This window comes from Dryobates pubescens, chromosome 12 (assembly GCF_014839835.1).
Source record: "Dryobates pubescens isolate bDryPub1 chromosome 12, bDryPub1.pri, whole genome shotgun sequence".
In the NCBI taxonomy this organism is placed as follows: domain Eukaryota; kingdom Metazoa; phylum Chordata; class Aves; order Piciformes; family Picidae; genus Dryobates; species Dryobates pubescens.
The window spans coordinates 2,914,316-2,930,174 of NC_071623.1; the positions used below are offsets into that span (position 1 = coordinate 2,914,316).

Below are 15,859 nucleotides of genomic sequence, written 5' to 3' on the forward strand. Positions count from 1 at the left end.
TAGTCAGCATATTAACCTTTCTGGAGTTACAAAATGTATTTTCCTTCAACAACTGGATTTCCCCCCCCCCCACTGAAATCAAACAGAGCTCTGGAATGAAACATTTTGAAATAGGAAATCAATCAATCAATCAATCACAGGCCCACAGCAGAATGTATCCAGTTCAAAAGCCTTTGTCAGAAAATGATGAATGACAGCCCAGTGCTAAGGTTTTTGGGGTGTTTTTTCTGTCCTGTGAAAACTGTCACTGCATGTAGAGCGTGGCCTTGGCCATGGGAACTCGAGGGACTTTTTAAGAGTCAGATCACAGCCCCTGTCTCCTCTGTGTTGTTGCCAGCAGAGCACAAAAGCAGGATGAAAGACTGTGGAGGTGTTTGATAACCAAATGCAGTGGCTCTTAGCATCCCCTGTTCATTACACAGGAAGGTGGATTTATTATGTGATCCAAATCAGCTGGCTGGACTTAATCCCTCAGCTAGGGGTTTGACAGGTGCATGTAAACCCACTGTTACAGTTTCAACTGTTGTGGCAAAACAGTAGAAGTTCTTCAGCTTTTTCTTTTTTAATTATTATTTTCAATTCACCTTTTTGCAGTAATAAAGACAAACCCTTAGGCTGGATCATGCACTTGCCACTCAAGGCGTTCTTTGAGGTGTGGAGCTAAGAAAAGGTGATACCCTGCACCGTGTCACTTCTCTTCTCAGCTCTTCTGCCATGCTAGAATATTCCCTAATTACAGATTGTAGAAGAGTAGGGAGATTGCTGTTCCAGGCTTCTTTCTTGCATGTTGGCCAGACAGTGAACTAAAGAAACCAGGTATTGCTTGAGTTTGTTACAAAGGCTTTTTTTCTCAGAGGGAGCGCTAATTATGGTCTCTGTGTCCTCCACACATCCAGCGTAGTAAGTCTGATCTGAAACCTGACATCTTTACAACTTCAACCTTTCTGTCACATTTGTTTTAAAAAATGGGAACAGAAGTGCTGGGTGACAGAGACTGGGGAATTCTGCAATCCTGGCTGCCAGGCTGAAAAGGACAGCCTTTGCCCTAGATAGTTTCTCTGCTTATAAATGACCGCTGTGAGGTGATCTAGTGAGCAAACTCGGGCGCGAGGATTTGTTTAGGGTTACATAAAAGCCATGTGATGAGCCTCCAGTGAAGCCCAGGAACTCCAGCCTAACCTTAGGGCTGAACAGGGGAAAAAAGTAAGCTGTCAGCTCTCTTGTTTAGAAGGGTATTGGTGGTAACACACAGTTAGGAGTGTGTTGGTGGTGGTGTGAGCTGCGTTTTTGTGCTCACAAAGCCAGCAAACGCTCTGTTCATTTGAAAGGCAGTGGTCACCTGGATACTCTTGCAAAGATTCCTTAAACCATATGCCCAAGGAAGCTTTGGTCTGAGAGCTGGACTCCAGACCTTCAATGTGAAAAGTGTGTAAGGATGAGGCATCATTTACTTCTGCACCTTACTTATCTGAAAAAAAAAATAGTAGTGCTGTCCTTTTTGAGGAGGGAAACAGCAGAGAGTTTTGACTGATTCTGTTCCACCCACAGAATGAAGCAAAAAGTGTCTAGTTAAAACACCAATTAAACATTAGGAAATGATGAACTATTCAGAAGAAGAAAACAGGGTCTAGCCAGAAAGAATGTTCCATTTGCTTTGACTTCAGTGAATGGTTCTGGACAAGTGGTTAAAGCCTTTTCCATCTTGATTCCCTTTATAATTAAGATGGGCCTAAAAATATTCAGACATTAATAGAAGGTTATGGCAATTTGCAGATGAAGGTGGGTGTGAGGAGGAAGCAATAATACCTTTGGTTCTCACATGAAGGAATAATAAAGAGACTTAGTAAGTCATTGCAAGAAGTATTTAATAGATAAACAGAGAGACAAAATGTGCTTCAGCAGCAGTGGCAAATACTTGTTAGGAGCTGGTCATAGTCATAGAATCATAGAATGGTTTGGGTTGGAAGGGACCTCCAGAGGTCTTCTAGTCCAGCCCTTTGGTGGTGAGCAGGGATATTCCCTGTTAGATGAGGTTGCTCAGAGCCTATTTGAGCCTGACCTTAAATATCTTCAGGGATGAGACCTCAACTACTTCCCTGGGCAACCTGTTCCAGTGCTCCACTACCCCCATGGTATAGAACTTGTTCCTAACAACCAATATGAATTTACTCTTCTCTAATTTAAAACCATTGCCCCTCATTCTATTACTGCAGGCCTTTGTAAACAGTTCCTCTCAAGCCTTCTTGTAGGCCCCCTTCAGATACTGGGAGGCCACTATTAGGTCTCCCCAGACCCTTCTCTTCTCTGGGCTGAACAACCCCAGCTCCCTCAGCCTGTCCCTGTAGCAGAGGTGTTCCACTTCCTTGATCATTTTCATGGCCCTCCTCTAGACCCACTCTGTCAGGTCCATGTCCCTCCTGTATTGAGAGCTCCATAGCTGGGCACAGTTGTCCAGGTGAGGTCTCACCACAGCAGAGTAAAGTGGCAGAATCACCTCTGTGGATGTGCTGGGAGCACATCTTTTGATTCAGCCCAGGCTGTGATTGGCCTTCTGGGCTGCAAGTACACACTGTTAGCCCATGTTGAGCTTCTCATCCATCAGCACCCCCAAGTCCTTTTCCACAGGGCTGCTTTCTATCACCTGGTCCCCCAGTCTCTAATGATAATGAAGATGGTTCTGACTTAGGTGCAGGACCCTGCACTTGCTCTTGTTGAACCTCATGAGGTTCACCTGGGCCCAGCTCTCCAGCTTGTCCATGTCCTTCTGTGGGACATCCCAACTCTCTAACATATCAAGAGCATCACTCATCTTGGTGTCATCTACAAATTTGCTGATGGTGCACTTGATCCCCTTGTCTATATCATTGATTAAAATACTAAACACTGCTGGTCCCAGTACAGAGCCTGGGGGACAGCATTGTCACTGATCTCCATCTGGACTTTGATCCATTGACCACTACCCTCTGGATGCAACCATCCAGCCAATTCCTTACCCACTGAACAGTCCACCCATCAAACCCACTTCTCTCCAACTTGTCATCTTTGCATACTTAAATTCAAACTTATTCTCTAGATGCTTACAGAATTAAGCAAGAAGTTCATTTGCCTTTTGATACACAGCTGCAGCAACAAGTCAAGCATGGATCTAGCAGGAAGCCTCACTAATTCTCCAGCAGTTCCAAGAGCTATAGATGTTGTCCAAATGGATACTTGGCACAGGCTTAGTGTGAGTAGTGGCTCTGAGGAGACAGTCTGGAAGCTGCCTGTTCAAGTTCCCCAAAGGTTATTGGTAGGTCAGAGTAATTCCAGATGATAGGTGTTTGCTGGCCTGTGTATAAATGAGGTGGCAGTTTAGCTGAGTTCATAGTAAATACATTAGAAGAATAGTGAGACACCTCATTTCTGGCAAGGAACCAGGCAGAGGTCAGCCACAGTGGTGGAGAACTCACCTTGCTGTTGCTCAGAGAGGACAGCGTGAGTCAGTGCCTCCAAGGCCAGTCAGTCCAGCCCCTCTTCACAGCAGCAGCTTTGCTTGAAGAGACGTGATGGCCTTCCACTTCCTTGTGCTCTGTAAATCACTGTGTGCATCTGCAGCCATTCTGCACACATGCATGGGCATAATAAAATACAGTGAGACTTCAGACTGCTGTCAGCTAAGCTACCTGCAGACACATGGAAAGCAGGAGCCTGACAGACATGCTATAGAATTAGGATAGAAGGGAAGGGAAGGGAAGGGAAGGGAAGGGAAGGGAAGGGAAGGGAAGGGAAGGGAAGGGAAGGGAAGGGAAGGGAAGGGAAGGGAAGGGAAGGGAAGGGAAGGGAAGGGAAGGGAAGGGAAGGGAAGGGAAGGGAAGGGAAGGGAAGGGAAGGGAAGGGAAGGGAAGGGAAGGGAAGGGAATAAAATTAACCAGGTTGGTAAAGACCTCAGAGATCATCAAGTGCAACCTATCACCCAGCACCATCTCATCAACTAAACCATGGCACCAAGTGCCTCATCCAGGCTCCTCTTAAACACCTTCAGGGATGCTGACTCCACCACCTCCCTGGGCAGCACATTCCAATGGCCAATCTCTCTTGCTGGGAAGAACTTCTTCCTAACCTCCAGCCTAAACCTCCCCTGGTGCAGCTTGAGACTGTGTCCTCTTGTTCTGGAGCTGGTTGCCTGGGAGAAGAGACCAACCCCCACCTGGCTACAGCCTCCCTTCAGGGAGTTGTAGAGAGCAAGAAGGTCTCCCCTGAGCCTCCTCTTCTCCAGGCTAAGCAACCCCAGCCCCCTCAGCCTCTCCTCACAGGGCTGTGCTCCAAACCCTCCCCCAGCTTTGTTGCCCTTCTCTGGACACCTTCCAGCAAGTCAACATCTTTCCTAATCTGAGGGACCCAGAACTGGACATACATGTCTTAACATCTAATACTTCCCCAAAGAGAGATGCACAAGGTAGTATTGCAGGATGTAGTTAGTTACCTTACAAGCACACAGCCAAATGCACAGTGCAGCACTTCTCTCCTGAAGCAGTTTGTGTGATTATTGCAGGAATCATTCTGCCTGTTTCTATGGCACAGCCATTTCTGAGGCAGAGCATGGTTATTTAATAGTGCACAGACACATGCACAGCAGTTTAGGACAGAAGGTGCCTAAGAATACCTCTGCCAAGTCCTTGTTCAGCCCACACTGTGCATACTATGCAACGTACTACCAGGCCCATATGTTAGTAGCTTGATGTATTGGGGTGTGGGATAAACCAGAAAGAAGATGTTGGCTCAGAACCACCATCCAAGTATTTAAATTGTGCCACAAGAGGAGCACTCCTGCAACACTGCAGCATTCACACAAGGGAACAGATTAACCCCACACGAGGCAGAGAGGTTCTGTTTTGTAGCGCTAAGTGGATTGTCCTCACAATTCTCTAGTGAGGATAAGTTTGAAGGATGTACTCCTCTTTTGGACATAGAGCTGTATTTCTATCAACCTTGAAATGACTCCAGGCAGAGGCCTTTCTTGAATGTTCTGCTATAAAAGCCTTACTTTGCTCGATGTCCTGATAGTTGGTGGTCTAGGCTTGCTGACTGTAGACCTGCTGTGAGATAGTCAGGCTGTTCGTAGGGTTAGCAGGTGGAGTGTGTACCCTGCCAGAGGCAGAGATGCTGTGATTCCAGGACTGCAGGTGCTTCTGTTCCACACACAGAAAGTGGAAAAACAAACCAAAAGAGCTGCCCAGACTTTGCATGCAAGTGGAGTAGTCCTAGAGTCAAGCATTTTATGTATCATTTCTGTAAAGTAAAGCATGCAAAGAATGCCAGAGCAGGCAGTTTCACAGTCACCCAGTGACCTTATTTGCCCCATCACTGAATTTGCTAGAAACCTCAAAGCAATGTGATGTACTTCATAGGACTTCATGTGTTTCCTTCTGGATTCTCTGGATGTTCTTCTGCCACATGCCCTTGAGCCTGTGTGAGCAGAATTCATAGGGATGGGAGGGTGGAGTGGGCCTGTAGAGTGACAGCTCTCAAGTGCTCAGCCACCTGCTTCCCCTGCAGACTGGGACCTTACAGACCCTGCTGCCTAGTGGAAGCCTGATCTTCTGGGGCTGCCTCTCCCATACCAGGCAATTTCATTCTGTCTTTCTGTGGAGGGGGAAATGAGTGCTGCTTTTCTGTCTGCCATCCTCTGTGGGAGGTGGAAGCGGTTTGTGGCAATGACACCACTTACCAGACTTGTATGGATCGGGCATTTCCGAACTGCTTTTTGCTTCTACCATGAACTTCAGAAATGATGCAGCTGCTGACAGCTTCACATCCCACATTACAGGCGAATCTTTTCTGAAGCAAGGGGTGACTCACTCTGTTTTGGAAGATGCAGCCTACCTGCTGCAGACGTGAGCTCAACCATAAGAGCAATGTTGGTGGAAAGACTCCCTGGACCTTGCCTTTAATGCTTTTCTTCTCTCCCTAGCGGTGCGCAAAGGGTACAGGATCCAGACCGACAAGGAGAGGGACTCCATGAAGGTGCTGTACTACGTCGAGAAAGAACTGGCTCAGTTTGACCCAGCCAGGAGGATGCGAGAACGATGTGAGGAGCAAGCATGGCTTGATTTATTGTTTCCACAGAATCATAGAATCAGTAAGGTTGGAAAAGAACTCAGAGATCAACAAGTCCAACCTGTCACCCAACACTTCATGACTAACTAAACCATGGCTTCAAGTGCCACCTCCAATCCCCTCTTGAACACCTCCAGGGATGGGGACTCCACCACCTCCCTGGGCAGCACATTCCAATGGCCAATTACTCTTTCTACGAAGAACTTTCTCCTCACCTCCAGCCTAAACTTCCGCTGGCACAGCTTGAGACTGTGTCCTCTTGTTCTGGCGCTGGTTGCCTGGGAGAAGAGACCAACCCCCACCTGGCTACAACCTCCCTTCAGGGAGTTGTAGAGAGCAAGAAGGTCTCCCCTGAGCCTCCTCTTCTCCAGGCTAAGCAACCCCGGCTCCCTCAGCCTCTCCTCACAGGGCTGTGCTCAAGGCCTCTCCCCAGCTTTGTTGCCCTTCTCTGGACACATTCCAGCAACTCAACATCTTTCCTAAACTGAGGAGCCCAGAACTGGACACAGGACTCAAGGTGTGGCCTAACCAGTGCTGAGTACAGGTCAGAATGACTTCCCTGCTCCTGCTGGCCACACTGTTCCTGATACAGGCCAGGATGCCATTGGCCTTCTTGGCTCATGTTCAGCATACTTTCAACCAGTACCCCCAGGGCCCTAGCGAGGTGCTGGAGTCACCATCACTGGAGGTGTTCAGGAGGAGACTTGATAGGGTGCTTGGTGCCATGGTTTAGTTGATTAGGTGGTGTTGGATGATAGGTTGGACACGATGATCTTGAAGGTCTCTTCCAACCTGGTCTATTCTATTCTATTCTATTCTATTCTGTTCTGTTCTGTTCTGTTCTGTTCTGTTCTGTTCTACGTGGCTGCTCTCCAGCCACTCTGACCCCAGCAACCTGAAAAAGACTGCAAATTCATAGTGAAAACTTCACCAACTTGGCCTCAGAGACAGCTGCTAGGATGTGGTGCCCAGGATATGGTACTTGGGGCAGATAAAGTCTAGAGTCTGGGCATCTACAGGTATATGTTCTGATTTCACAGACCTGCTTCTTACTGTATCATCCTTAATTAGAGCTAATGAGGTGAGGGATAATCAGATGCTCATGAGGTTGTCCACTCAGATAATGAAACTTTTGGATCATTACCATCTGAAAAGCCAAATCCATACTCCTACAGACTGCAGTGTGATAAAAGCTGGCATGTTGTCTTCACAATTTCTCTCTGTCTTGCAATGTGATGCCTGTAAATTCCCAGCATGGTAAAGCAGGAGAGGGATAACATTATTGAAAGTGTGTTTTGTGGGCTTCAATGACCACAGTGTGGTTTGAGGGATGCAGGAAGATAGTTTGGAATATCTGTTGCCCTGCAGAAGAGGAGAGACTGTAAGAAAGACTAAAGAAACCAGGGCATCATGAGATTTTGTCATGCTGGTCAACACAATATCGCACAAGTACTGGTGGCTTGGCAGTCAGGCAACTGGAGGTGAAGGTGAGGAGGGTGATGAATAGGGGCATGATGCAAACTCAGAACTGAGCTGCCCTGTGGAGCTCCTCACTGTCTTCAGATAGCCTCTTGCAAGCTTTATTTCCCTAAATAAAGGCTGAAGCTGAGCTTAATGGGTGTCAGAATATAAGCCTAAGCGAGGATCCATATTAGGTGGCAGAGGTGCAGTGGTGGGACAAGGTAATGTGCATGAGGGGGGCTTGCAGTGCTGCTCTCTGTCCCCTCCTGCTCTGTGTGAGAACAGCAGTGGTCTTGGGGGCTGGATTCCTCCAGGTACCAGCCAACTCAGGCAGAGCTAGCCCGTATTAGACACTGGTGGAGGCTCATTTAAAAGAGATGCATGAGACCCTGCAAATGGGTGAAGGTAAGGCTTTAGGGAATGACACCACATCAAAGCTCTGCTCAGATTAGGCATAACTAACAAATCACATATACTTCTAAAATAGTCATTGCTGAGCACACTGTATTCTCCACCCACAAGATTTGCTATAAAAAGACCTCTCCACATTGGTATATCAGGCCTCCAGATGCCAATGTGCTTGACAGGGTAGAGACTGACAGTGATTCAGACAGTCTATTATTTTTTTCTCTAATCTCTTTTTCCTTTTTTTCTGTAGGGGTGTGGTTCAGTTTTAGCTGGGCAATTTAGGCCAAATCCAGAGCCAGCCTGTCTCACACCAAGAAAGGGGGAGGTGGCACAACTGTTGTGATGATGTTCTACCAAGCTCAGTGCCCACCTCCTGAGGACAGGCGGCTCAAATGTGTTACTGTTGCAGGGCTGAACGGGGATTTCTGCATGAAGTCAGTTACCTGGGACACAGGCACCTGATGCCATTTGTGACACCCTTACAATAGCCCAGCTGGCTGCCAGCTAGCAGTTCAGAAGCGCTGGAGGTCTGACAGCAGCTCTATGGTCACGCTAAGCCCAAGATGTTAGGAGGAAGTTCTACACAGAGAGTGATTGCCCATTGGAATGGGCTGCCCGGGGAGGTGGTGGAGTCATCATCACTGGAGGTGTTCAGGAGGAGACTTGATGGGGTGCTTGGTGCCATGGGTTAGTTGTTTAGGTAGGCTGGATTGGTTGATAGGTTGGACGCAATGATCTTGAAGGTCTCTTCCAACCTGGTTTATGCTATTCTATTCTATCTATTAAAGGGTTTGGAACGGGGCCTTGGATTCTGTTTTGATTTATTCCTAGCAGAGGAGGGCTCAGCCTCTTTCTGAAGGAGCTGCAGCTAGGTTCAGCACAGCCTTGCTGTACTCTTCTCCCTCCTCACGCATTCTGTCGAGCGGTGCCTGTCTCACCTCTTTCCCACAACCTCCCCTGCAGACAACAACACCCTCTCCGAGCTCAGCTCTCTGCACGAAGAGGACTTGAATTTTCGGCAGCCCTACCGCCAGGCGCGAAGGAAACCTCTGCCTCCTGCAGAGGACCTGGATGGGGACCCCGAATACTGGGCAGGGATGATTGGCGGGGGCAGCACATCGAGAGCGCAGGCGGTCTCCGACTACAGGGATGAGCGGGACAGTTTCCGGCACAGGTGAGGAGTGCCACGCCGGCAGGCAGCGGTGTCTGGTGGAGTAGTAAGGAAAGGAGAAAGGACAGGTGGACTGCTGGCTCTTCTTTGTTTTCTGCTGCTCTGATTCTGCTTGGCAGGACACAGGGGTTAGAGAGAAATGTGAAATCTGGAGAGGTCATTAGATGAGGCTGAAATGAATCTGAGTCCCACAAGCCTGCTGAAGCCTACCCAGCTGGGCAAAGCTAGGTACTGGTCCCATTCCCGGTGGGTTGTAAAAGTGAGATCAGTAGGAAACCAAGCTGCCCTTCCCAGAGTTCTCCTTTGAGATTTGTTCCTTACCTCTCCAGCACTTCCCACTAGTGCTGTGCTTTATTAGGAGTCACACTCTGATCTTTGGTGCAGCAAGACCTGTACCCCAGGCATAATTTTGGTGCCTAGAGGAGCACATTTCCTTACATACCATCAGCCTAGTCTCCCAAAAGCAATGGCAGGAACTTTCTTCCCTCTGTACAGGGCTGTTGTGCCAGCTCACTCTTGAAAGCTACTTCAAAATAACCCTGCTGTGAGCTTCTGTAGCCAGGTTCTTGGGTTTTGCTGGTGGAATATAATCCTACAAGCTTTGAGGCCAAGGAGAAGCAAGTCCAGACATAAATACTGGAGTACAAGGGAGATGCACTCTGAGGTAGCATTAGACCTGTAGAGTCCAAGCTGTCCATGCTAAGCTGCCTTTACAGTCAGTAAAAGGAAGTAGGGATTTAGAGGACCGGACAGATACCTTCCCACAGAACTTGATGCAAACGGGTTAGATGATTCATGTTTGAGGAGTGCCTCCGTTGTCTGCGAAGGCAGCCAAGGGGATGAACGTAGCTGAATCCCACCCTCTTAACACTGCCTCTTCCCCCCTCCAGCCAGGAGAGATCCAAGTCGGAGATGCTGTCCCGTAAGAGTTTCTCGGTGGGAGTGCCGGCCGTCTCGATGGACGAGCTGGCAGCCTTTGCGGAGTCCTACGGCCAGCGGCTGCGTCGCGCGGAGAGCCAGGAAACGCGGCGTTTCGAGCGCTCAGAGTCGCACGGCGGCCGTGGTGGAGGGCTGCCCCACCAGGACAGCTCCTTGGAGGAGTACTACAGCAAGCGTAGCAGAGGGAACCGAGAGCTGCTGACGGACTCAGATCGGGGCTGGTCCTACAGCCCACCCCGCAGACGGGCCCACGAGGAGAAGCACCTGCCCAGGCTGGTGAGCCGGACTCCCGGAGGCAGCCAGAAGTATGATCACTCCTACCTCAGCAGTGTCTTGGAGAGGAAGTCCCGGAGCTATGATGAGAGCAGTGACCATTGTGAAACCCCCACAAAGCTGAGCTCACAGCCCAGCCAGAGAGGAGGGGGAACATACTATGCCTGGTCACCACCCTCTACCTACAAAGCTGAGAAGTCGCAGCAGCAGCCACAGAAGCCACCACCAGCGCCTCAGCAGGAGGAAGAGGAGGACACCCTGCCCCCATACAGCGAGAGGGAGCTGAGCCGAGGCCCTTCGTATAGGTCCAGGGAGCAGGCCTACCTCAATGCCTCTGAGAAGAAGAGGAAAAAGGACCCCAAGAAAACGGTGAGGCCATGTCTGGTGCTGCTGATCCAAATAGGCTGAGTGGGATGCCATCAGGCAGGGGTTACAAACCAGAGTTCATGGGAAAGGGGGCTCTCCAGGAGGGGCTGTGTGTGGGAAACCCCAGGTAAGGGGAGCTACTATAACAAGAGGGTAGTCACTGTGGGTGGTGCAGACCAGAAAGGGAAGTAGCTCTTACAGAGGGCTTCATGATAGAGAGGCGAGCAAGATGTGCCTGCAATTGGGGAGGTAAGGGATGGTCTTGGTATCCGTGGCCTGGGATCCAAGGAAGTGGGAGATCATCTAGGGTTTAGGAGGATCACGGTAGGGAAGGGACCTTTCTCCAGGCTTACAGGAATGACAGGACATTGCTTTACCCTTGGCACTTGTTAGGGCAGGATTGAGAGGCTTTGTTCTTCTGGACTGGGGCAGAGCTAGTAGCAAGGTGTGGTATGGGAGATTTTGTCATTCTGAAAGGGGTGAGATACAGGCTCCAGTGGGTGCATTCCCATGGGCAAGTGTAAGGCCAGGCACACCAAAAGCATTCCTTACACAGGATACCAGGAAGTGCAAAGCATCCTGCCACAGTCTGGGCTAGTGAGAACTGCTGAGTTCATGGTTGTTGGGAAAAGGGAGCTGGCTGAAGTCTGCTCTGTAAGGGAGACTTTGCTGCTAGAGCAGCTTGGCTGTTAGGCCAGTGCTCAGGTGGCATGTGTGAGGAAGTGGGTGCAAGAAGACAAAGCTGTTGCTGTTCAGTTGTGTCTCTATCAAAGCTATGTCTATCTCTTTGTTCCATAGGAGCTTTCCTGACATTCACATCTTCTCTTTTTCCTCTCAGAATGATTTCCCAACAAGGATGTCCCTTGTGGTTTGAAGTTACTGTGGGCATGTCATATTGATGGGCTGGACACCATGAGGTGACTGCAGCGGAAGAGATACAGAGCAACGTGCAGGACAAGCCTCTGTGAACCTTCACAGCCATCAGTTGTGGACTGTTCCAGTTGTTTGTTTCATCAGGGGAGCAGAGGCTTTGATAAGCGATGGACTCCCGTGAACAGCTCTTGGTCTCAGAGGCTCTGGGAGTCTGCCAGGAAAATGAGGCAGGGCTCTCTTTGGCACCCCATTTTCCAGTGCCCTCCATTCTGCACTGGAAGGCAGCCACGTCCCTGCTGTCCCTACAGCCCTGAACTGTTACAAGCAAGTCTGCCTTTGTGCCTCTTGCCCTGTCTCATCTGCAGAGGCCTGTGTGCACACTGCTTGCTCTCTCTCTGCTCTCTTTTGGATCAAAATTGTCTTCATACTTCAAGCCTTGTCTGTATCATCCCCATGCTGGGAGGAGGCCTTGTTCTTACAGCTGCTGACTGCCTCCAGCTGATTGGGCCTTAAATTGTGAAGGAAAATCTACATCCTTTCAGACACCATGGAAAAGGACTGATGAGGTGTTACTTTGGCAAGGGCTGAACAGAGAGAGAGACAATTATGAGCTGGTTTGTTCAATATATTAAGTTCTGTTCATAGTGTGATGAGAGTTGCAGGTGAGGTTGGTGTATTGTTTTGAAAGTGGATCAAAGTAGCTTTTATTGTAATGAGAGCATGATGTGTTTTCCCCATCCCCACTGTGATTTGTTTTGATACAGTTGCACTTGCTTGCAGCTGAGCTATGACCCTGTAGAGCTTCACGCTACAGTATCTACTCCATGGTATCATAAGCGGTGCTCTGGCCCTGCTGGCGCTCTGCTTCCATGTCTGCATAGTGAGTGGCCTTTTTGTTTTAAAGAAGGTGAAAAAGCAAAGTCTTATTGAGAGGGCAGCTGCAGATCTTCGTTCTGTGCCACTGGTGTTGGTCCTTTCTGGTGTTTGTTCCCAGACACTGGACAGTAACAGCAATGGAAAAAGAACCCTGCAGGTGAACACAAGCGTTGAAAGTCGGCTTTCTCACTTAAAGCCATTTCATTCACTTCAGTGGGGATATGGTTTTAGTGGCTGTTGTCTCAGGAGCAGCTGAGTTCAGAGGTGAGTGCTTCACTCCATTTGGCAGCCTGACATTGTGGTTTTCATAGGGTATAACACAGTCATTTGATTTTTGGCTGCTGAAATCTGAAATAGGAGGAAGGACAATGGGAACATTTTAAGGTCCAGTATTGTGATCCCTATTGCCCCTGGAATCAACTCAGTACCCTCTGAAATGCCATCTCTGTTGTTACTCTGGAAATCTGGGGAGCTGTCTGGCCTCAGGTGCTCACCCTGGCAATACTGTTTTGAACACGACATGTGTTAACAGCACTGCAGTTCTCCATGGAAATGATGATTCATTTCTGTATCACTCCCTTGCCAGCTCACCAGGAATGGGCAGAGGAGAGTAATGTCCATACTTTTCATGGGCAGTGCAGTTTTGATGCTAGCAGGTGAATTGATAAATGCATGTCTTGTTTCTCCTCCCATGCTCCTTCAGCAATGACTAGTTATGGAAATCCCAGTCCTGGGTCTTCCTGACCAGAGAAGAGTTAGCCTGCAGGGACATGCAGTCATGAATTCACAGAACAGCCTGTGCAGGAAGGGACCTTTAAATGCCATCTAGTTCCAACATTGAACATCTTGCAGCAGATTAGGTTATTCAAAGCCCTGGCCAGCCTCACCTTGAACACTTCCAGGGATCAAACATCCACAACCTCTCTGGGCAACCTGTGCCAGTGTCTCACCACCCTTGCAGCAAATAATTTGTTTCTTATATCTGATCTAAATCTGCCCTCTTTCAGTTTAAAGCCATCACTTGTCCTGTCACAACAGGCCCTGCTAAAAAGACTGTCCCCATCTTTATTATGGGCTCCCACTAAGTACTGAAAGGCTACAAGTTTTCCCAGGCTGAACACCCCCAACTTTCTCAGCCTTTCCTGATAGGGGAGGTGCTCCAGCTTGCTGATCATCTTCATTGCCCATGTCTTTCTTGACACTGGGGGCTCCAGAGGTGGGCACAATACTCCAGGTGGTGTCTCACAACAGCAGAGTAAAGGGAAAGAATTACCTCTCTCAGCCTTCTGGCCATGCTTCTCATGCAGCCCAGGATACAGCTGGCCTGTGCTGCAAGTGCACATTGCTGTCTCAGATCTAACTTTCATCTATCACTATCCTCAAATCCTCCTCCACAGGGCTGTTCTCAATCCCTTCATCTCCCAGCCTGTATTCATACAGGATTTGCCCTGACTCAGGTGCAAGATCTTGCACTTGGCTTTGCTGAACTTCCTGAGGTTCACATGGGCCCACTCCTCAGGCCTTTCAGGGCCTGGAGGGCATTCTGTCCCTCCAGTAAATCAACTGCATTGTTCAGCTTGGTGTCACCCACCAATTTACTGAGGCTACACTCAGTCCCACTGTCTGTCAATAAAGATTGAAGAGTATCAGCCTTAATACAGACCCTTGAGGGACACCACTTTTCCATTTGGGCACCTTTGACTACAACTCTGGATGCAGCCATGCAGTCAGTTTCTTCTCCTTCAAATAATCCATCCATCAAAGCCCTCTCTCCAGTTTAGAGACAAGGATGTTGTGTGGCAGTGGCAAAGATTTTACAGAATTCAAGGCAGATGACATCAGTTACTCTTCCCCATATCTAGCACTGCAGTCACTCCATCACAGAAGGCTTCCAGATACTCAGGCAAGATTTGTCTGTTGTGAAGCTATGTTGGCTGTCTCTAATCACCTCCTTTCCTTGGCACAGCTTCCAGAAGGATCTCTTCCATGATGCAGCTGGGCACAGTACCCTGGTCAGTAGTTCCCAGGGTCCTCCTTTTAATAAACCAGGTGGTTTCCTTTTTTCCAGTTCCTGGGGGCCTGGCTGCCTGACCACCATGACTTTTCACTTAGGGAAAGCAACTCAGCAACCACATTTGCCAGCTCCATGCCAACTACATGTGTTATGGCTGGAGAGACTGAATTTGAAGTATTTTCAATTTTTTTCATCCTTAATATATGTTGCTAGGAAAATCACAGCACAGTTCACAAGAGGTAGGCAGGTGGTTGCCATTTGAGGTCTCTGTGGCCTTGAGAAGTCTACAGAGGTATACTGAAGACTTCATCCCTGACACACAATGATACTAGCAGCAAGAAATGGTGGTGGTTTCTTGGTCTGAAAACCTGGGGAATCCCTATGCTATGAAGTTCAAGGAAGTTTGGGCTGCCATCTACTCCATTAGACATCCAGAGAAGGCAACAAAGCTGGTGAAGGGTTTGGAGCACATCCCTATGAGGAGAGGCTGAGGGAGCTGGGGTTGCTGAGCCTGGAGAAGAGGAGGCTCAGGGGAGACCTTCTTGCTCTCTACAACTACCTGAAGGGAGGTTGTAGCCAAGTGGGGGTTGGTCTCTTCTCCCAGGCAGCCAGCACCAGAACAAGAGGACACAGTCTCAAGCTGTGCCAGGGGAGGTTTAGGCTGGAGGTTAGGAAGAAATTCTTCCCAGAAACAGAGATTTGCCATTGGAATGTGCTGCCCAGGGAGGTGGTGGAGTCGCCATCACTGGAGGTGTTTAAGAAGAGCCTGGATGAGGCACTTGGTGCCATGGTTTAGTTGATGAGATGGTGTTGGGTGATAGGTTGAACTCGATAATCTCGAAGGTCTTTTCCAAGCTGGTTAATTCTATTCTATTCTATTCCTACTAGCAGACCCAGCAAATGTTTTGTGTAGGAATGTGAAAGTGCATCTGCAGCAGTGACCATGTCAGAAAGGCGCCAAACCAGTGATTTAACGGTCTCTGAAGAGCAGTACCTTGCAGATCATACTGAAAGTCAGTGTCACAAGCGCTTTCTCATTTAGGTTATGTCTGTCCCTTATCTCAGCCACTGTAGTTTATTTGGTCGAGCCCTCAGGAATGAGTTGTGTGCATCAAAAATACAAGCCTTCCCCTCACTTGCTGGGATCAGCTTTGTTTGCTTGATGCTGGTCCCTGGGGCATTTGGACACTACATGCAAGAAGTTGCCTTTTATTTGTCTAGTTTAGCAATAGGTAGGTGGGAGTTGAGTCTCTTAAGGAAACGTGTAGAAACAAGGGTTCCTGAGAACCATCCAACATTCCCTTCTGAATCCAAGTACCTGCAAAAGTATTGGAAGTTTTATGGTTAATGATTCTGTGAGTGCTACCAGCTCAGCCTCAAAC

General features: G+C 48.7%; 1 protein-coding gene across 3 annotated transcripts in view; it reads left to right on the top strand.

Annotated features, from left to right (window-relative positions):
• The window catches only part of ILDR2 (immunoglobulin like domain containing receptor 2), a 44,922-nt gene extending 32,316 nt beyond the window's left edge, over positions 1 to 12,606 (top strand). For 2 of the 3 annotated variants that reach the window (XM_054166104.1, XM_054166105.1), the window contains 4 exons: positions 5,951 to 6,067; positions 8,929 to 9,139; positions 10,027 to 10,717; positions 11,553 to 12,606. In XM_054166104.1, coding sequence (XP_054022079.1) covers positions 5,951 to 6,067; positions 8,929 to 9,139; positions 10,027 to 10,717; positions 11,553 to 11,588 — 1,055 coding nt within the window. In that variant the 3' untranslated portion in view covers positions 11,589 to 12,606. Of the gene's footprint in view, positions 1 to 5,950; positions 6,068 to 8,928; positions 9,140 to 10,026; positions 10,815 to 11,552 lie in introns of those variants that run through there. The other variant, XM_054166103.1, reaches the window with a different exon arrangement.
• Positions 12,607 to 15,859: the final 3,253 nt, after the last annotated feature.